At 38.0% G+C, this 21732-nt stretch overlaps 2 protein-coding genes across 7 annotated transcripts in view; both read left to right on the top strand.

Moving 5' to 3' along the window:
- Ppp2r3a (protein phosphatase 2 regulatory subunit B''alpha) overlaps positions 1 to 21732 on the top strand; it is a 153214-nt gene that overhangs the window by 54711 nt on the left and 76771 nt on the right. For 5 of the 6 annotated variants that reach the window (XM_041677106.1, XM_041677109.1, XM_041677107.1 and 2 more), the window contains exons 3-4: positions 7877 to 8143; positions 20201 to 20304. In XM_041677106.1, the coding sequence (XP_041533040.1) occupies positions 7877 to 8143; positions 20201 to 20304 (371 nt within the window). Of the gene's footprint in view, positions 1 to 1953; positions 2325 to 7876; positions 8144 to 20200; positions 20305 to 21732 lie in introns of those variants that run through there. The other variant, XM_041677111.1, reaches the window with a different exon arrangement.
- On the top strand, positions 6572 to 6850 carry LOC121464276 (prothymosin alpha-like). Its single transcript, XM_041677113.1, has one exon. The coding sequence runs from the start codon at positions 6572 to 6574 to the stop codon at positions 6848 to 6850; it is 279 nt and encodes a 92-aa protein (XP_041533047.1).

A 21732-nucleotide genomic window follows, 5' to 3' on the forward strand; every position in this document is an offset into this window, starting at 1 on the left:
CTTGGCAGCCAGATCTCAAAATAACAGCTGAAAAATCCCAGTCATGCTCACAACAGACAGCACTAGTCTCTTGTATCCTGTAGTCAAGATCACTTACGATTGTTGTCCTGGAGACTCACAGTAAGCACATAGGACAGCTAGGACTGCCTGTATCTTCAGACAGGATCCTCATGATGAGAAAAGATCTGAAGTGAAGACTGCTTATACTTCTTGATCATTCCCAGTAAAGAAGAGGCTCTCTAACAACAGTGTTCTTAGGTGCTGTCCAGGTGCACTCCTTGTAAGACAGATTCTCAAATCCTTACTAAGACCAAGCAGCCAAATTCCATGCAAACACAAATAAGTAAAAAGCAAATAACTTCATGCTAGTCTGTCTCTGTCAATAACTTATTGACCAGGTTTTTTCTGTACTCTTAAGGGACTGTGACCTGTGCTCTCTGATTTTTTTGTTATAAAACAGTTTTATAAATGAAAACTTGGAGCTTATTTCATCATCAGAGAACATACAGAAATGTTTCCTTAAGAACAAAGAGTAACTTTTCCTTGGGAGCTTTAAGCAGCATTTGCCTTCATTTTCAGTGGGGGTATTAGATAGGGCCTCATCATGTAGCCCTGGCTAACCCAGAACTCACAGAAGCATGCATATGCCTCACCAAGTGCTGAGTTTAAAGGCACTTGGCACCACACTCCACCAGCAATTGGACTTTAAACATTGCTCTAACCTTCAGAAACTTCAGAAACATACAAGAAGTAAATGAAATATGTAAATATTTCTTGTCATTTATACTAATTCACCATTGTCCTAGGAAATAAAGTAAGAGGCCTAAGAAGTGCCTTCACATTATCTCTGTATTTATGTCTAAGTCAGCATCTGGTACATATGTCATAAAAATATTTGAATGAATGAAAAACTTAAAATTGAACTTGCCCTGGAGAATTTATACACCACTGGATTATTATTAGTTCATAAAATTTTACAAATATTAACTCTTTCACCTGAATGTGATTAAGTATGATAATCAGTAGAGAAGCATAAACCACCTTTGCATATATAAATGTATACCTTAAATATTTTAATTTTTTATATTTATCATATATATATGCACTCACATTTTTAGTTTTGTTCTTTATAGTGTTTTATATTTTCTGAAAGTAAAAAACTGGTGAGATTAATTAAAAATAAATAGTGAAATATAAATGAGCAAAATAAAATGTTTTGATAACTATAAATATTAAAATGAGGATAATATTTAATATATAGTGAAATGCTGAGGTGTTTCTATTTCTTTAAAGCTACTCTGAGGAAAAAGTCTCCTAACCTAAGGGTGTACTGTTACTGCTCTCTGATCATCTTCTGTGGCCCGTTTGGTTAAATTTCATTCATTCATATGTATCTGATATTTCTGTGTTAGGATGTTAAGTTGTTCCACTTTCTTAAAAACACTTTTGATAATAAATGTTCAAACTATATCCATAATCACTTCAAAAATTATGTTTAATAGCTAAAATAGTCTGCTTTTAAAAACGAACAAATATTTCTGTAATTTATCATTTGAGAATGACCATTTCTGTCATATTTTGCTTGGAAAGATGTAGGGGTATGAAATATTTACTTCCTCTTTAGATAATAAATAAAAAACTATTCTTGAAATAATACTTTTAAATTTGAAGTTCAATTTGTTTTGTTTTTTAAAACAATATCAAGCAGCAAAAGACAAAAATGCTCCACATAATCTTTTTCACCCTGGTTTGAGGGTAAAGTTTGAATATCAGCGCCCCTGTGCTGAGTTTCAGAAGCTGGCATTATCTGAGAAGTTGCTATTTTTATGTCCAGTTGTAATGTTTCTAATTGTGGTGCTGGGAGGAGTGGGCACTTTCTCTCCCAGAAGGCTCTGCATTCTAAACATGTTCAGGTCAGTTTCACATAACGCTACCAACAAGAAGCAGTAGGCCCTTTGCAGGCTGTGTTTCTAACCGGAATATTATGAGAAGGCACTGGGAGTCACAGGCTGTATTTGGGAACCAGCTGCATGTCAGGACAAGCATGGATTGTGGTCCCAGGAGGCTGAGAGAACACAATGATTAAATTTATTTTATTTGGAAGATAAGAAGAAAAAGTATCTACTGACAAGATTGACATTGTCTTCGGAAGTGAGCTGACTGCTTGGAAAGTAAACATTCACTTTTCAAAGATGATGATCAAGGAAACATCTTTGCGAAGGGACCCGGATTTAAGGGGAGAATTAGCTTTCCTAGCAAGGGGCTGTGACTTTGTTCTCCCATCACGGTTTAAGAAGCGGCTGAAGTCATTTCAGCAGTCACAGGTTTGAAATTTGGGTGTTTCTTTTAAATATTTTAATTACTAATAAAATCACCCAGTAAACTAACACACAAATAATTTTATTACTCACTTGTAGTTGGTATTAGGTCAAGGAATTAATCTGTGTTCTCTGTTCAGCTATTTGCAGAAAGCTATTTGTAGAGGATTCCAGCAGGTTTAAAAATAGAGCTTCTGGGGCTGGAGTACAGTACTCACATTTTTACCCGGTAGGGAGGGAAACCTGTTTTGCAGACAATAAATACAACTTAACAATTATTTACGAAGCATACTAGAAAATTGTAATTCCTTTAGAAACACAATTTGTAAGTTTAAGTAAGTAGATTGTATTACAATATAGTTATAATGAATGTTTATCTAAAAGAATATGGATCCTGATAATATTTATAAAAGCAGAGTATCTTTTACTTTATTTATTAGTGTGTGTGAATGATATATGTAAACACACAGACCACAGCACATATGTAGAGATCAGAGAACAACTTTTTAAAGTCAGTTCTTGCTCCCACCTTTATGTAGGCCCTGGAGATTCAACTCTGGTTATCAGGCTTGTAAGGCAAGTGCCTTTATCCACTGAACTATCTTGCCAGCTCCCAGAGGTATTTTTAGATAAAGACAACAGTAGATGTCTACAGTAACTGTGGACATGTAGATAATGAAACATAACAATTTCTTCTAAATTTTAAACAAATGCCTTCCCCTAGCAAGCTGAGACTGATTGTTGGCTGAACGACTACAGAGTCTGTGCTTCATTGCTTATAATCTCAGGGCCAGTGTCTGTGTCATCACACAAGTTGCCTAAAATGGAATACAATACAAGTCAAGGACTGTACAAGTGCTAGCAATCCAAATTCCAGCAAGGAACCATAATTTCGTAGTGATTCTGACCCAGAAAAACTTCAGATTTAGGGGTGAGGCTTGTGATTTGTTTTTCATGTGTCAAAATGTCAAATGTGTCAAATATTGGAACTATTATAGTGACAATATCAGTGACTGTTCAGAATCACTAAGTAATGTAATGGTGCTGAAAACCTGAATAGAGAATTGAGACACTTCTCCAATGTACTCTTTTTTATTACCAATCCTATATTAGATCAAAACAGCTTTATTTGAAGTGAGGCTATATCAAACTTGCCAGCAAGTCAGGAAACAATTGCAAGTTTTTTATGTATGTTTGCAAAGTCAGTTTTATTATACTACTTTAAGGTTTAAAGTATGTGTCTCCCAATTACGCAATTGCAGGTAAATTGTTAGAGCTGAAAGTTCAGAATAAATGCATATTTTATATTATTTTTCTTTATTAATCAATTAATTAATAAATACTTGTTTATTAGTAATTTGCTTTGTATTAAGAAGTACACACACACAAAAGATAATAGTAGGTCATCAAATGTTTTCCCATTCAGTTAATTTTAGCAGTCAGTGTTTGTTCTGAATGTTGTGCTCATCTGTCGGTACAAATGCACAGTTAACACTGAAGGTCGTGCTCTAGACCTCAGCATGTGTCCATACTTACTGGCAGCAGTGGCCTTAATTCTAATGCCATAACTGCCCTGAAATTAAACCTCATGTCACTGGATATCATACTGTTGAAAACACTTTCAAGAAACAGAATTTTGATGATTGAATTTTCTGCACAAAATAACAGAATAGACGTGGCACTGATACACAGATCTAGGTAGAGCCTCTGAAGATCTGCCCTATTTCAGAATTTCAAGAAAACTTTCTAGTGCTGCTGACTCATATTTGCAGATTTAGCATTAAAAGCAAAGAAATGTTTGTTCAGACTAGATTGTCACTTTGCTAAATCAAGAGAAGTTTATAAACTTTGGATTGCTTTACAAGTGGACATGACTGTTTATTATTAAAATCTAAAGGACTGTGCCAAATTCTGCTTCATTTATAATCTTTTGAGAACCCCACTGTTTAGCTTTGTCACTTATTGCCTTTCACGAGGACAAATATGTGCTCAGCACTGTTTGGAACCATTTATATATGTTGCATTCTGTTATTTATTTAAGTCCCCACAATCTTGCAAAAAATGGGAAATGTGATTTCTGTTTATTACCATAATTCTAAAAGATTAGGTAACACTCCTGAGGTCACAGACTTGTAAGTCATCACTGTTTACTGTTGTGTTTTTTTATGTTCATTGGCCTCATTTCTTTCTGTGCTGCTCCTTCTTTGACTGTGGATTATATAGGATCACTGTCCAAACATTAGGAATAGCAAGGTCATTGAATACTACCTTGTGTTCACAGTAAATTTAAAAAAACAAAAACAAAAAAACTTAGGTCTGGGGAGGTAACTCAGTGGCAGAGAACCTGCCTATCAGTACTATCTCAAAACCTAGCTACTCAATAACTATGTCTATCTTTCATACTTTATGTAGCATCTACTACGTTGCCTTGCTCGGACTCTTGTTAATTTAGAACCCTATAAGCCTTCATGAAATCTTTTTTTTTTTTTAATTTATTTTGGTTTTTCGAGACAGGCTTTCTCAGTGTAGCCCTGGCTGTCCTGGAACTTTATCTGTAGACCAGGTTGGCCTAGAACTCAGATATCTGTCTACCTCTGCCTCTCGAGTGCTAGAATTAAAGGCACGCACAAACAATGCCAGGCACCTTTTTTATTTTTTTCTGCTAGGAATCTTAGAGTTGAATTTAGTCTTCATTGCTAAAAATAAACTCCTAAAAAGCGGTACATGTGGGTTTGGCGAGATGGCTCAGCAGTAGGAGCCCTTGCTGCTCTTATCGAGGACATGGGTTAGATTCCTAATATCCACAATGCAGCTCACAACCATCTATAACTTCACTCCCTGTGGGTCTGAAGCCCTCTTCCAACCTCCACAGCACCAAGCATGTACATGGTGCACAGAAATACATTCAGGCAAATACTCATACACATTAAAAATAAATCTTTAAAAAAAAAACTGCACATGATAGCATACTGCTGTAATCCCAACACTTGAGTGATGGGGGCAGGAGAATATTGAGAACAAGGTCAACCTTGACTTTGTAGTTTATATAGTTAAGAGTTCAAGCCCAGCTTAGTCTACATTGAAACCCTATCTCAAAAAAAAAAATTGAAAGAAGGAAAAAACAAAAAACCCAAAAGCCAAAAAAACAAACCCTCCTATCTGAATGATGGTACACCTCCCTTGACCTTTTCCTCTATCCTGAGTACCAAGTTCTCTGATGCCTTACCACGCCTCTTTTCCCTTTCCCTTCTAATGTCCCATGGAGCACACTACAACAGGTACTTTTGGGGAAAAGGAAAGATATAAACTATAAATTAACATTTAATTAACAATAAAGACTGGTAATGATGAAACTATCAACCATGGTTCTCGCCTATTAGAGGATACCAAATGAGTTAAATTTTTATCTTAGGGAAAATAGCCCATTATATCAGGGTCAGTGGCAAACAAATCAGCCAGGAGTTTTCTGAAGTGCTTGTCAAATACTGTCAGTAATTCTACTTTGGTAAAGTCAAACTAGAAAAGGCATTTAAAATATCCCATATCCCAGATACATTTCAATATGTTTATTTTCTTTTTTAAGAAAGAGTCTCTTGAAGCCCAGGCTGGCCTCCACATTGCTCTAGAGCAGACGATGGCCTTTAGCTGCTTCTAAGTGCCAGAACGACAAGCTTGTACCACCACACCTGGTTTTATAAAGTACTGGGTATTGAATCCAGTGCTTCGTGTATGGGAGATAGTCAAGAACTCTATATACCCAGCCCCAATTCTATACATTTTAGAAGGCAGTATGGTCACCACTATACCACCAATGCAGATATTAGATGTATATTTTTAAAGAAATTATCATTTCTTCCATTTGGTGGAGGGCTGGAAATTCACACAAAGACCAAGAACAGTTTTTTTTTTCTCTCTGTAGCTTTGGAGCCTCTCCTAAAACTAGCTCTTGTAGACCAGGCTGGCCTCGAACTCACAGAGATCTGCCTGCCTCTGCCTTCTGGGTGCTAGGATTAAAAGCCACCACCAGCTGGCCCAAGAACAGTTTTCTAAAAGAGCCTAACTAGTAAAGTTCCAGCAGATTAAGAATACACCTTGACCGCACTGACTGTTCCAAAAAGCCATCTTTGTACTGTCCCTGGGTCTGCTCTGTGCTCACTGAAGCCACCTTCTCTGCCTGCTGGACTTAGCTGGCAGCTACCACAGCTTCCCACCAAAGCCTTTCCCACTATGTTGTATCACCGCCGTGCCCCACCATGTCATATGTGTCCGTGGACACCAGCTCTGAGTCCACAGACAAAGACTTGAAGGAAATGAAGGAAGTTGTGGAGGAAGCAGTGAATGGAAGAGGTGCACCTGCCAATGGGAATGCTAGTGAGGAAAGTATAGATGAAGAAGAGGAAGAAGGTGATGGCAAGGCAGAGGATGGAAATAAAGATGAGGAAACTGAGGCTCCTATGAGCAAGCAGGTAGCTGAAGATAAAGGGGATAATGATGTTGACACCAAGAAGCAGAAAGTCATTGAGGATGACTAGACAGCAGAAAGGGAAAGCTAAGCTTAAGGCTACCTGTCGGTTAAAATGTGGTCACCTTTGAGTAGAACAGGCTCTCCTGCCTATTGGGCAGTGCCACCTACAGATGACATGTACTTTTTACCTTCCCACCAAAACCACAGCATGAATTTACAACAGAGGAGGAACAAAAAAGAACCAAAACTTCCAAGGCCTTGTTTTTTTTTTTTCTTAAAGATATTTCAAAGGGAAAATTTATATTTTTGACATATGCTCTCTATTTTTTGTACATATTGTTGGGGGTCAGCCACTTTTAATGATTATGGGTGGCCAAACCAGCCTTCAGAGTGTTATTTGTGCTGTGACAATATTCACTATATATTTTTTTTCTGAAAGGAAAAAAAAAGTTTGTAGCGGAATTAAGGGTTGGTGGCAGGGGTGGCACACACCTTTAATTTCAGCACTTGAGAGGCAGAGAGGCAGGTAGATCTCTGAGCTCCAGAACAGTCTGGTCTACAGAATAAGTTCCAGGACAGTAAGGGCTACACAGTGAAACCCTGTCTCAAAAAACAAAAGCAAAATCTTTTTCCAAGCATTCCAGTAACTTTTTTGCATGTATTTACTTAGCTGTACTATAAGTAGTTGGTTTTTATGAAATGGTTTTAAAAGCCCAAAGATAAAAGGGTTTATTTTACTTAGTTGTTCTAACAACAACAAGAAGAATACACTTAAAGATCTTGATCAGCTGATACTGTTCTAGCTGATATTGCTCTTTGATTATCTTAAAATACTTGGTAACTGATAGATGGAAAAATTAACTGTAGGATTTTTAAACCATAAATCTAGAATAACAAGTATTGACAAACAATATGTTAATTTTTAGTATGTAAAACATTCCCTAGAAGCATGCTTACTGTCCTCTAGAATACTCTAAAGCGTGTCTATTTGCACATTCTTGTATTTATATACAACTTTTTATTGCTAATGACGACTCTTGAAAAATATATACTGCTTAGAATTTTGTATCTTATAATCACATTTTTCTTCCAGATTCAAAATAAACCAGAAAAGAAGCCTGCATCACCACTTCCATCTGCAGCTGCCCTTCCAAGTAGTCCCCAGCCTGCCTCCCCTGCTCCTCGTGTGAATGATGCTGTGACTGCACCGTTGTCCATAAACATTCCACAGTTCTACTTCCCTGATGGACTCCCAGACACCTGCAGTAACTATGAACAGATCCTAAGCAGAGTTGAAACTGCTTTCATGGATATTGAAGATCAGAAAGCAGATATTTATGAAATGGGAAAAATTGCAAAGGTAATATAATTGTTGAGTGAATGATTCCCTTTTGCTAGCAGTGCCAACAGTGCCCTCTTACCTGCCTCTTTGCTCTGATTTTAAAGACAGGTTTTGGTTTTGGTCTTCTTATGAGGAAAAATTACTTAATCCTAATACATCTGTGGTCCTACTTCATAGAATTTTTTTAACCTTGACTGACCTTGAACCCATTTTGTAGACTAAACTAACCTGAGAATTTGATTTAGCACTTTTACCAGGCTGTACTTTAAAAGGCTAAAGGTTATAGTGGCCTGAGAGGCACATAGAAGCAAGAAGGAGATCAAGGAATGCCTGAAAATCCATTTATACTTTCATGTAGAAGGAATAATTTTTTTAAATTTGCAAACTTTTATTCTTTGAGATAAAGCCCTGCCTTCTCCCCTTTGAATTTCATTGCCTCCAGAGTCAGATACCAGGGATACTTTCTAAAATTGTCTAATGCCTGTTTGGTACATGAGCCAGGTTCTCTTGCCTGCTCACGAGTGTAGGTAGATTATACTGTCCTCTCTCTCCTTCATGATGGATTTCTTCTCCTACCAGTTTATCCAGCATCTACTTTAAAGACCTTCTTCTCATCCTGTTTGCAAAAGTGTACATTCTAATCATGTTCCACCCACTTCCCTAACTGACCTTACTGAGCTGTGTTGCTGTTAAATGGATCACAACTAGAGAGATTTTTTTTAAAAAAACTGAAAAATAATTTTTCTTATTTCTTCACCCTCTCCCCATGTCAGAAATTACTTGATGAGATGTTTCTAATAAAAATTTCTATTGCAGAAATAAGAACTTACCTATTTACACTGTTTTATCTATGAGGAAAGTAGTCCAACAAGAACTTAGCAGAAGTCATAGAACAAGTTCATGTGAGGAAACAGTTCCTCTCATTTCTAGCATGGTGTTGTTTCTATTTACATTATCTAGATGAGCATGCTCCAAATAAGGCAACATCAGATAAATGGCCATCTAAATTAGAAGTTCTCTTTCTAGGGCATTGGGTTTCCTTCTTTCCTGAGAGATAGCTGTTGTGTTAGATGATAGACTGAAGATGCTAAATTCCCTGAATAGGCTAAAGCTACAGATCTAAATATGAAACATAAAATTTAGCAAGAATGAGTGAAATATTCATTTGGAAGCAATTTGTTAAACCAAAACTCTAGAGACCAGGGTATCTGTAAAGAAAGGGTTTTGAAGCATTACAGATGCTAACCAGAAAAATAAAAAAATACAACCAGGTCCTGAGACGACGTTCAGCAACTACCATAAGACAGGTTAGAAGCAGTTAGAAAGTGTCTACCAGATTAAAACTAAAAGCATTTTTATAGACATTCCGGGAAATGATGTACACTTGTTGGCAGAGGCTACTTGTTCGTTTCCTGACCACCCAGACCCAAAATAATCACACTGAAACTAAATTAACTATAACACTGCTTGGCCTATTAGCTTATGCATATTTCTAGATAACTCTTACATTGTAAATTAACCCATTTCTATTAATCTGTGTATCACCATGTGGCTATGGCTTCCCGGGTAAAGTTCCAGCATCTGTCTCCTCTGGCAGCTACATGGCATCTCACTGACTCTGCCTACTCTCTCTATATCTTTTCCAACCTGGCTATATTCTGTTAAGCCATTGACCGAAAGCTGCTTCTTTATTAACCAATGGTATTCACAGCATACAGAGAGGAATCTCACATCACCTCCCCTTTTCTGTCTAAATAAAAAGGAAGGTTTTAACTTTAACATAGTAAAATTACATATAACAAAACAGTTATCAAGCAAGAATTACAGTTACAATATTTATATCTACTTTATCTTATAACTAAGGAAAACTATAACTATAGCTGTCTATTCTTCAACTCCATCAAAGACTCCAGAAGGATATAATATTACCTAAGTAAACAAGAAGTGCATTGTAAGCAACTTCCAAAACTCTTAGAGTTGACAGAGACATCTTGCTACCTGGACAGTCACCCAAAGTTCTTCTGTAATGTGGCATCCAATCCTCAGCACACAGGCCCATAGTATCTGGCAGGCTTTTCCATGAAGCAGGAAATTTCAAAGACAGTTCTACCTATATTAGAAGTTTGTCAATCACTTTCTTCTGTGTCCTGCAGAATGTCTGGCAGACTCTTTCATGAAGCAGGAACCCAGAAGGACCATCTCACCTTTAGGCAAGTTCATCAGTCACTTTTCTATGGGTCCATCATGTCCAGTTCATGCAGCATAACATCAAGCAGTCCAGGCAAGAGCAGTTTCTTGCCCAGATGGCTAGCAAACTCCATAAGGAGCCTCTTTGATGCCCATCATCCTCTTGAAGTAGATTGGTGCTGGTAGAAGCAGATGTATCTCATTGTTATGAAAAGTCCTAAGTTCTTAAAACATTTTAAATGCCATATTCTGAAGGTCTCTGAAAGATCTAAAGACTATCTATCTGAAATATATCCCTGTACGTCTAGAAAACCTAACATAACTACAAGCTTGACTATTATAGATGACTAAGCTTGACTATTATAGATGACTCTCTATTAACCTATATTTCTTAATTATACATTATATTTTTAAATGAGTTGCACAAACACAATATGTTAATCAAGAGCAGAAATATATAACATAATTGATCTTAAATTTGTATCAATAAACCAAGATTCATGCCAATGCAAAGTATCCATCTCTATAGCATACCCTTTAAATGTAAATAAACATTTGTAAACAATATTTGGGAATTTGGGCATAGTTCTCTCCAAACTACTTCACATTAGCCTGGAAGGAATCCACAGGTTTCCATCTTCTGTGGAAAAAAAAGCAGAACCTCTTTTCCAAAACAACATATCCTTAGACTCAAATTTTGAAGTCAAGATACCTTTAAAATATATATATATTGGTTTAGCTTAGCAGCCTGTACAATGAAATGTCTCTCTGTACTTAGTTCATTCACTGTCAAAAAATTCAAAGAGCCGGGCAGTGGTGGCGCTCGCCTTTAATCCCAGCACTTGGGAGGCAGAGGCAGGTGGATCTCTGTGAGTTCGAGACCAGCCTGGTCTACAAGAGCTAGTTCCAAGACAGGCTCCAAAACCACAGAGAAACCCTGTCTCAAAAAAAAAAAAATCAAAGAAAACATAATATATATAATCCAGATTCTCTGTGTATTTTTCATCTTGATGTGACTTATTACTATTATCTCCTTTAATCTATGACTGTCTGTACTCTGTCTCTTTAAAAACTTTGTTTTATTTTTTTCTATACTCTTTTTCCCGCTCTCTCATAAGCCTTAAAGTACATTTTTTTAAACACAATGTGACTCATTCAGAGGTTTGTTTCTGTCTGAATCTGTCTTTATTGCATATCTGTAATTATTTCTGACCAGGAGTGCTTTAAAATGGTAAGCAGTGTGGTTGCGGCAACCCTGGGTGCTGGCTCCACCTCTTTCCATCTTTCAGTATGGCAGAGGTACAATTACTGCCAGCTCTGAGACCATCAAGTAGGAACCACACTCACCACTTAACTCTGAGAAGTGTGCAACACATAAGCCCTTTTTATCTGAGTAAATGCTAAATCTGCTATGCAGTGCACTGCGTGGCCTGGAAGTATCTCTGTGTATGGCGATGGGAATCCGCCATGGTCTCCTGCCTGTGCACTCCTAGCAGACCTGATTCTGCTGCCTGCCCAGGCAGGGAGCAGTGAGCTGCGGGCATGATCTCAGCTATTTACCTCCCAACTCTGAGTGGGCACAAAAGCATCCAGACCCAAAGTAGGTGGCAGGCATCAGCCCCAAACATTTCAAACCATGTTGGCATGCCATTCTGTTCATAGAGGCTGCTTGTTTATTTCCTGGCTGCCCAGACCCAAACTAAGCACACAGAAACTGTATTAATTAAAACATTGCTTGGCCTATTAGCTTATTCATATTTCTAGGTAGCCCTTATCTCTTAAATTATTCCATTTCTATTAATCTGTGTGTCACCATGTGGCTGTGGCTTACCCAGCAAGGTTCTGGTGTCTGTCTCCTTTAGTGGCTACATGGTGTCTCACTGACTCCACCTATTCTCTCTCTATATCTTTTCCAGCCTGGCTGTATTCTGTTAAGCTATTGGCCAAAAGCCGCTTCTTTCTTCACAGCATACAGAGGTGAATCCCACATCACACACTGGCTGTAGATAAGGACAGGAGAGTGCAAAGCAGAGATAGGTTTGGGGAGGAGGGTCATCTGGATTAGCTCAGTTAACAGTCAAAGCAGGGATAGGTTTGGGGAGGAGGGTCATCTGGATTAGCTCAGCTAACAAGTCAAAAAGGTTTTAAATAAACAGAAACACACACTGGTCTTCATAATTAAATTTATTAGAATCTCTCAGAATTTTTTTATCAGATGTTCACTGCATAAGTGCCAAATGGTTGTTTCTTAAGTAGGAACAATTTATAAGAGAGTTAATTTTCCTGGAATGCTTCAGATGGGCAGATAAGGAGAAACTATCTCTTATGGGGCTAGGGGATCCATGTCTAGAGAACTATGGTTGTTTGAATAAGATGTCCCCCATAGTCTTGGGCATTTGAATATACTTAGTCTCCAATTGATGAAGCTATTTAGAAGGTTTAGAGATGTGATCTTGTTGGAGGAAGTATGTCATTGGAGGTGAGCCTCAAGAGTATAAACCCTTGCATCATTCCTAGTTCACTCTCTCTACTTCTTGCTTGAGGTTCAAAATATGTATTCTCCACTTCCTACCCTAGCCACCATGCATCCACTCTACCATCATGGACCCTTATTCCTCTGGAACCATAAGCCTAAATAAATTTTACCTGTGAGTTTTCATGCCCATGGTGTTTTATATCACAGCAATAAAAAAGTAACTAATACAAAAACCTATCCCAGCAATGAGTACCTCACAGCCACAGGCCTGCAGCTTATCCTGTTCTAAACAAAGATTCCTGGGATTTCCCTGTTCTTCTGAATATTCCCAACCCCTTAAGCCTGTTACCCTGTTCCTCACAGCCTACTGATCTGGCCCTCGTACCCTGGTACTTCAGTAGCACTGTCCTGCTCCATAACTAACTGCCCTGCTATCCCTCCACAGATGCAATGAGAGGAAAGTAGAATGCCTATTGAGCCCATATTAGTCAAAGAACATGAAGACAGATTATAGTGAAAGCAGGGAAGGATCCTTTGGTGGTAGTAACCTAAGGAAGGACTTTACCAGCTATACAAAGTGAAGATCAATCCATACGTGGTATCATGGAGAGTTGTCTGTGTTGAAGCCAACACTGGAGGAATTATAAAAACAAGACTATTCTTTTCCTAAGCATTTAGTGAACTATTTACTGTTTATATGGCATAGTAGCCATTTTACGTATGTGTGTGTATAGAGAGAGATTAATTTGATGATAACCCAAAATTTTGTTCTTAGAAGCCAAATCTTAGTGTTAATTGTTCCTAGACATTAACTGTCAGCTTGGATAGCAAGATATCCTGTCCATTCTGTTAAAGAGTTAAAACTACAATTGCATATAAAATGAGGGTATATGTATATTTTTACTTCAAAAATTATTTTGAGCAAGACATGATAGCACATGCCCTGTGATCCCACCATTCAGGAAGCTTGAGTGAGACAATCTTGACTTCAAATTTAATGTGAGCTACAAAGCAAAATCTTGTCTCAAAATGAAGGTTATGATTATTTTCATTTGTTTTGCTTATATATTTTTTGTTCATTGAGATAGCTATAGGCCAAGCTGTATTTGAACTTGTTTTATTTTTTATGCTTTATCAGCTAATTTTATTTAATTTTGCCTCTTCATTCTTTAGTATTTATTTTATTTATTTGTTTGGTGTGTGTGTGTGTGTGCGCGCGCATGCACGTGCACCCACAAAAACTGGAAGAAGTGGGGCAGCAGTCTACCAGAGCTGAAGTTACAGGGGGTTTTAAGCAGCTGATGTGGGCGCTGGGAACCAAACAGGTCCTATGAAAGAGCAGTTTGTTTGCTTAGCCACAGAGCCAGCTCTCCAGCCCTGCCTCTTTATTCTCAAACCACTCATTTTAAAAAATTTGTTTGTATCTTCCAGCTACCTAATTTTACTTAACTTAGCTTTTACGTGGCTCTAGTTTCTTAGCACTTAACTAAATTATCTTTATTTCAACATTCTTTACTAAGTGTCTTCTTTTGCCATGAGGCAGTCAACTCTGTCTCTAGCACTTACTGCCCATTGTCTTGAATCAGGGTAATGTAGAAAAGGGAGAAGAGAGGCTGCCACTAAGGAACAGGGAGGGAGAAGAGTGTTGAGCAGTAAACGAATGTTTATGAACTCTTGAAGTTTATAAAAAACATTTGGAAGACCAGCTTGTGCTTGTAAGCCCCTCTTGGTGCGCTCAAGTGTAGCTATAAAGACAGGAGTCAGTTTTTTAAGTGCATAAAAAAACATTTTTATAAAATCAGCATCTGTTGGTATAGTTTAACCCACTCATCTTAGACCTCACACAGCCACAGAGAAGTTAATGTCTACTAATGTCTGGTTAAATTTTTAGTGTGTACTTTATAATTTTTTCACATACCTTCAAGTGACGATGGGGAAAAGGTGAATAGAAAATAAAGCTAACAGAGTAGTGTAGGCATGGAAACTGAGCAACAGGAAGAAGCGTTTGTCAGAGACAAGGCACCATAACATTGAAGAAAAGAATAAAACTCTGATCTGAATCATGCAGAGCCCTCCAGCGTCTCTCTTCTGGAGAGTATAGCACCATATGGACTAATTATGTCTGTGACTTAATAGGGGAGCACCTGTGTACTTACATCTCTCTTCTACAAAGTAGCATAAAAATAAAGACACCTACTCTCTTATGCATGGGAAATCATGTGAATGCCCAATGAAATAATAGCCTTGAAACCACTTTAAAATACTGAAAGAGCATGAAAAATATCAAATAATCCCTGTGTATATCAGAACTACCTTGCTTTTTGTTTTGGGACCATTCTTAGATTAAACTATAGGTGTTAGTCGAGTTTTCTTTACTCAGATGACTTTAATTACCACATTATTACTCTTGCTTCTTCTAAAGCTGTCTCCCAAATATATTTTCTATATCACCCATTTTCTTGTCACCCATTTTCTTCCTTAAAAAAATGAGTCTTCATACTGGTTAATTCTCTCCTGTGTTACTAAAAACCCCACTAGGTGCTCTCAGATTTATGTCACTTACTTTCCAGGTTCTTACTAATCAACTGGCTCCCTTTACTCTAATTCATTTACTTTCAACAAATGCAGCCAACCATGTGTTTCCTTAAAATACCATAGTATAGGTGCAGAGCCTGGCCATCATTACATTATCCATTTTTTCCCTTTGACAGTTGTCTGCTAGGACCTGATACCTTCCTGCCACTAACACTTGGGTACTCAGGTACTATGAGAAAAGGATGACCTTTTCTAATCTATTTCAAAGCATTTTCATTGTTAAATTTTATCTTTGGGGTTTTACCTTTGAATCATAATGAGTTCATGTTTTAATGTCTTGGTAACTTATACTTTTCCTTATGAACTGACATATCTGCACTTTAACAGCAGTTACAGGGAGGAAAACTCTTTCCTTTCTCTCCTCGATTTGCTGACCTGTGCTCTAACAGCAGTCATCTGGAGAAGATATTTTCTTTCTCCCATTATTCACAGACAGGACTGTTTGATGTCTTTCTGTCTCATTATTTTCAGCTAGTAAATTGGTTTTTTTTTCTACTCTGCATTTTTTACTTAAAATTATTTTTCATGCAATATATTTTAATGTTTTCCCTCCTCCAACTCCTCCCAAATACCACCCCCAACATTATATGTGTGCACTCTCTCTCTTTGAAATAAATACATGCATATACACATACACAACAAAAACCAAAACAAACAACCAAAAGACCAATAAGACCGAAAAATTATAAAAAGAAACAAAAATCCCACCACAAAAACAATGGCGTTCATTTTGTGTTGACCAACTACTCCTGGGTATAGGGCTTGCCATGAAGTATGGTTGATATACCCAGTGACATTGGAGAAAACTGGTTTTCATTGCAGCAGGTATCAGTTGCAAATAGTTTCTTAGTTAGGTGTGGGATCCTGTGTCTACTTCCCCTCTCATTGCTGGGACCCCATCTGGCTTGATCGTGTACAGGTCTTGTGTGTGCTGACACAATTTCTGTGAGTTCAGATGTGCATCAGTTCTGTTGTGTCTAGAGACCCTGTTCCCTTGAAGTCATCTATCACCTCTATCTCTTAAAATCTTTCTGTTCTCTTCCCTACATAGATCCCTGAGCCTTGAGGAGTGCTTTGATGAAGACATCCCCTTTAGAACTGAATGCTCCAAAGTCTCTCACTCTCTGCACATTGTCTGCTAGTATTAATTCCCATCTACTGCAAGAAACTTCCTTGATTAGGGTTGAGTGATACACTGATCTGTGGGTACAGCAATATATCATTAGGAATCATTTTATTGATATGTTACTTTACCAGAATAGCAGTAGTTGGTTTGGGAGAAAAGATCTTAACCCAAGGGAATGAAAGTTGTTTAGTAATAGAGTTGCCCTACAATACTGTTGATTACACAACTATGTAGTATCTATAACTGTATTAGTTCTTCCAAGGCTCAAGGAACATTAAGGAAAAAGGGCAGAAAGAATGTAAGAGTTGGGTGATGGGGGAGGACAATAAACACTATCTTCTAGGCATGACATGGCCCTTGCACTGGAGATGGGAAGGGTTCATGGTGCCTGTGTAACCCTAGAGAACTCTAGGCTTTTGACAGATGCTAGAGGCAGGGGACGCATTTCTCTTATATGCTGCATTGGATATACCTTTCATCTAAAAGTGTAGTTTAAGTAAAGTTTCTGTTTATTTTTAGTTTGTATGTCTTACATATATGTCAAATAATTCACTATTATTATGCCAAGACTTATGTGACATTTTATATCCATTAATATTTGTTTACAAAATGGTGAGCACCAACCTTTGGTGCATATATATTTAGAACTGTTGTATCTTACTATTTTTTTCTTTTTAGTAATATGTACTGGACATCTTTATCTCTTCTAACTTGGTTTGAAGTTGATGATGCACCAAATAACTGCATGTTATATATACACACTTATACAATATATAAATCTTTATTGTATATATATGAGACCAAATGCACACTGTTCACGTAAGGAAAAAAAGGTTGCCCTGGAAAAGGTGATAAGCATGCATCTCCTGGGAGGGCTTCAGCTGAAGTTTGTGATTCTCCTGATTCTTGAGCTCTTCTAATTCTGAAAAATTCATGATTGATTCCCATGGTTAGAGTTTCAAACTCTTTGGCAAGCCCCTTGTGTTTGACTTTTCTTTATATCCTGTTGCTGTAACAAAATGCTCTGACCAGAAACAACTTGGGTAAGGAAGGGTTTATTTGGCTTAAACTTCCAAGTCACAGTTCATCATTGAACTATTCAGGGCAGGAATAAGCAAGCACTTAGAGGCAAGAACCATGAAGAATACTACTTGCTGTCTCCTTGTGTGGTCAGTGTTCATCTAGCTTCCTTAAACTATCCAAGATCACTTGCCTAAGGATAGTGCCACCCTCAGTAGGCTGGACCTTCCTTCATCAATTAATAATCAAGATACTCTCCCACAGACATGCCCACTGACCAATATGATTTAAGCAATTCTTTAATCAAGGCATATTTCTCACATGACTCCAGACTGTGTCAGGTTAACAATTAAACCTAACTTTGTATTTGTGGCTCCCCTACAGCCAATAACCTGCCACTAAGGCTATCTAGGAGCATTTCCTTAGAACCCATTGTACATGAAAAGAGGGACTTGGACTGGGTGAGGTGGATTTGTCAATTTGCCTACCCAAAGTATCTTAATTTTTAAGCTATGTACCATAATAATCATAATTTCTATAATAGACAAGAATCTCGTGGCTGCTAAGCTATACTATTTTTCATTCTTGACCTCTGTAGAAGCTTTCATCTTCCGGACTTAAGCAGTCTTAAATTCTGGTTGTAAGATGCTCTAGCCTGCAACATATCACTGAATTTCTTGGTAGGGTTGATTCTGCTGATCAGGCTAGCTAGTTATGTATCACTGCCCTTACTCTCTGTTCAGTGTTTGTCTCTCCTGGTTTCATTCTCAGTCAAAGGGGATGACCTTCCCAGTATAGAAGGACTATTCAAGTAGCCATTGCTTTATTAGAACCACCACACTAGTTCTCAAGAAACCCTAAGTTCTATTCGCTTGTAGAATGAACTTCATTGTTCCTACAGGCAACAGTTTCTTGTTTCTGCCTGTTCTGTTTTTACCACCATTGGCTTGAACCCTGCTTTCCACATCTTCATCTCTAACATGAACTAGCAGCAGTCTTGGGATCTCCCAGGACAGACAGTGTCCGGCTAGGTATTCTTAAGGCTCCTGTGCAGAATTTCATACCAGAAACACTTCCCCTAAGCCCAAGGTAGATAGTCAACCTCCAAAGGAAAATCTTCCTTTTGCAGAGCAATGCTGTGCAGTGAAAGTATCTTTATCTTTTAACAAGGTGTGATCCCCCCCCCCATCCTTCACAAAAGCCTAGACTGGAAACAAGCTTTCTCTGTGTGTACAAAAATAGGAAGATTTGAAGTCTTTCTCTACTAATATTTATGTGTTCTTGATTATTGGAAATAAATTTTCCTTTTAAGAAAAAATTGGCAATTTAGTAAGAACTCTTTCTTAAAAGAGTAAATGGATAGTATTGAAGGATACTTTTTAATTAAAAAGCAGAACATTTTATTAGGAGAAATAAACTGGTGCTTTTAGGGTCTTGAAGTTTTATTCTAAGTTCTTACTAAGATTTTTATAATGCATAGTTACTTGCATTATAGTTACCTTCGAACATAAATGAATGATAGCATTCTGTTTCTTACCTTTCATCTTTTACTTGAATTATAATCACTTAAATAGATTTGATAGCTGTTTCTTACACAGCCTAGAATTTTCAGAAGAGGAAACTATCAAATCGTGTGTGTGTGTGTGTGTGTGTGTGTGTGTGTGTGTGTGTGTGACACATGCATTTAGGTACAAGTGCCCTCAGAAGTCAGAGGTATTAGATAACCTTAGAGCTTGAGTTATAGACAGTTGTGAGCCACCTTTAAAGGTGCTGGGAGTTGCTCTCTAGCCCCATGCTAGAGCATTGTACTTCCTTAGCCAGTTAGCCATCTCTACAGTTGCTTTTCTCGTTTAGTTTTTTGTTTGTTGTTTTGTAAACCTGGCGTTTCATAACAATATGCAAGGAGAAATAAGGAAGTTGGTACTAGAGTGTTTTTTTGTTTGTTTGTTTTTTTGATTTTTCGAGACAGGGTTTCTCCGTAGCTTTTGGTTCCTGTCCTGGAACTAGCTCTTGTAGACCAGGCTGGCCTCGAACTCACAGAGATCCACCTGCCTCTGCCTCCCGAGTGCTGGGATTAAAGGCGTGCGCCACCACCGCCCGGCTGGTACTAGAGTGTTTTAATAGCAAATGACCTGGTAATAAAAGTGACTACATTTTCTGTTCAAGAAATGAAGGGCAGCCGGGCGGTGGTGGCGCACGCCTTTAATCCCAGCACTCGGGAGGCAGAGGCAGGCGGGTCTCTGTGAGTTTGAGGCCAGCCTGGTCTACAAGAGCTAGTGTCAGGACAGGCTCCAAAAAGCTACAGAGAAACCCTGTCTCGAAAAACTTAAAAAAAAAAAAAAGAAAGAAAGAAATGAAGGGCATATATAACCAGAAGTTTAGTCATTTCTTTCTAAAAGGTAGAAAAATATATTATGTAAAAGTGGCAGGGAGAGATGCTGGTTTTCTTCAGCTACTGTTCAGAGGGGTAATTGATTGGGAAAAAGATAAACAGCTTTCCACTTTCTTCACTGAACATGCAACCCTCTATTGTTCTTCTGTTCTCCCTCCCCTCCCTTCCCTCTCTCATTGACCCCAATAGCCCTTCTATCCATGACAGGTAAAAGTCCATGTCTCTTCTCTTGGCTTGTCATCCCTTCTCTTAGCTTACTCTGTATGTTTTTGTTTGCAGGTCTGTGGCTGTCCACTCTATTGGAAAGCCCCCATGTTCAGGGCTGCAGGAGGAGAGAAGACTGGATTTGTGACAGCACAGTCATTCATTGCCATGTGGAAAAAGTAAGTATGTGAGCAGTCATTCTGAGACTAGCAAAGAATTGTGTGGTCCTTATAAAAGGTATTTATCTTAATATCTTATTCATTTTCCTTGTGTCTTATAGTTCAAAAAGGAAAATTCTATGATTCATTACTAATTATACCCACAAACCTTTGTCTTTTTTGCCTTTAAATAATGACATGTGTGGTGACAAATTCCTTTAATATCAGCACTGTGGAGGCAGAGGCAAACAGATCTGTGAGTTTGAAGCCAGCCTAGTCTGCATAGCTAGTTCTAAGCTAGCCAGGGCTACCTAGTAAGAACCTATCTCAAGGGTAGGGGGGTAAGAGGGCTAGAGAGATGACGCAGCAATGGCCGCTTCTTTCGATGACCTTGGTTTGATTTCCAGCACTTGGTGACTCGCAGTCACAGCAGTCTGTATTCTAGTTCCTGGGTATCCAGAGCCCTTTTCTGGCCTCCTCAGGTACCAGGCATGCATGTGGTACATACAGACAAAAACCCCATGCACATAATTTTTAAAAAATGCATCTTTAAACAGTAAATCAAATCTGCAGAGATACTTTTTAAGTAGCTACTAATTTGACAGTTTCTTTCTTGGTTTTACCTATAAAAGTAGAGACTTGGGATTTAAATCCAATAGCAATAAGTAAATAAAGACTCTCCTTTATGGGCAGAACTATGTGTGTCACAAGAAAAGCACATCTGCAGGCTGGAGAGGTGGTTCTGTGGATAAGAGTGCGAATAGAAGGACTTGAGTTCAAATTCTAGAACCCACATAAAAGGACAGGCATGGCTGTGTGAACCTGTAACCCAAACATTATGAGATACAGAAACAGGAAGATCCGAGGACTCATTGGCCATCCAGCCTTGCAGAAACTTAAAGCTTGAGGTTCAATGACAGGCCCTATTAAAAAAAAAAAATAAAGTGAAGAGGTAAAGAGGTAGAAAATGAATGTCCTTTAGACACCACAGCACACATGCACATGTACCTGCACATCCCTGTGAATGCACCATTCACACGCATACACACACACCAGAATAAATGTAAAAAAGAAAAATATAGTTACAGTCTTAAATAATCCAATGGAAAATTATATCTGGTTGATTTATCAAAATTTAATCTCCTTTGTTAAGCTTTTGTCTGACTATTATCTACAAAAACTTGTAATCAACACTCTACACAAAGACAAATATCCATCATCTACGTTTGGGGAGTGTGGGCATAGTTTTCTAAGCTACTTCCTACTAGTTGGGGCACTGATAATCTTATGGGGACCAAAAGAAAATTTAGGATTATGGTTAAGTCCTGACTGGAGTATTCTGTGGGCTGGATCATCTCAGTCAGCAGTCTTGAGGCTGTTCTGGATGTAGATCTCAGAGGAAACTACCACAGAGGTGCTCTGAAACGTTGGATTATCTGGGCCATGCAT

The sequence above is a fragment of the Microtus oregoni genome, unplaced genomic scaffold, assembly GCF_018167655.1.
Source record: "Microtus oregoni isolate MIOR12 unplaced genomic scaffold, Mior012 000028F_ref0000031, whole genome shotgun sequence".
Lineage (NCBI taxonomy): Eukaryota > Metazoa > Chordata > Mammalia > Rodentia > Cricetidae > Microtus > Microtus oregoni.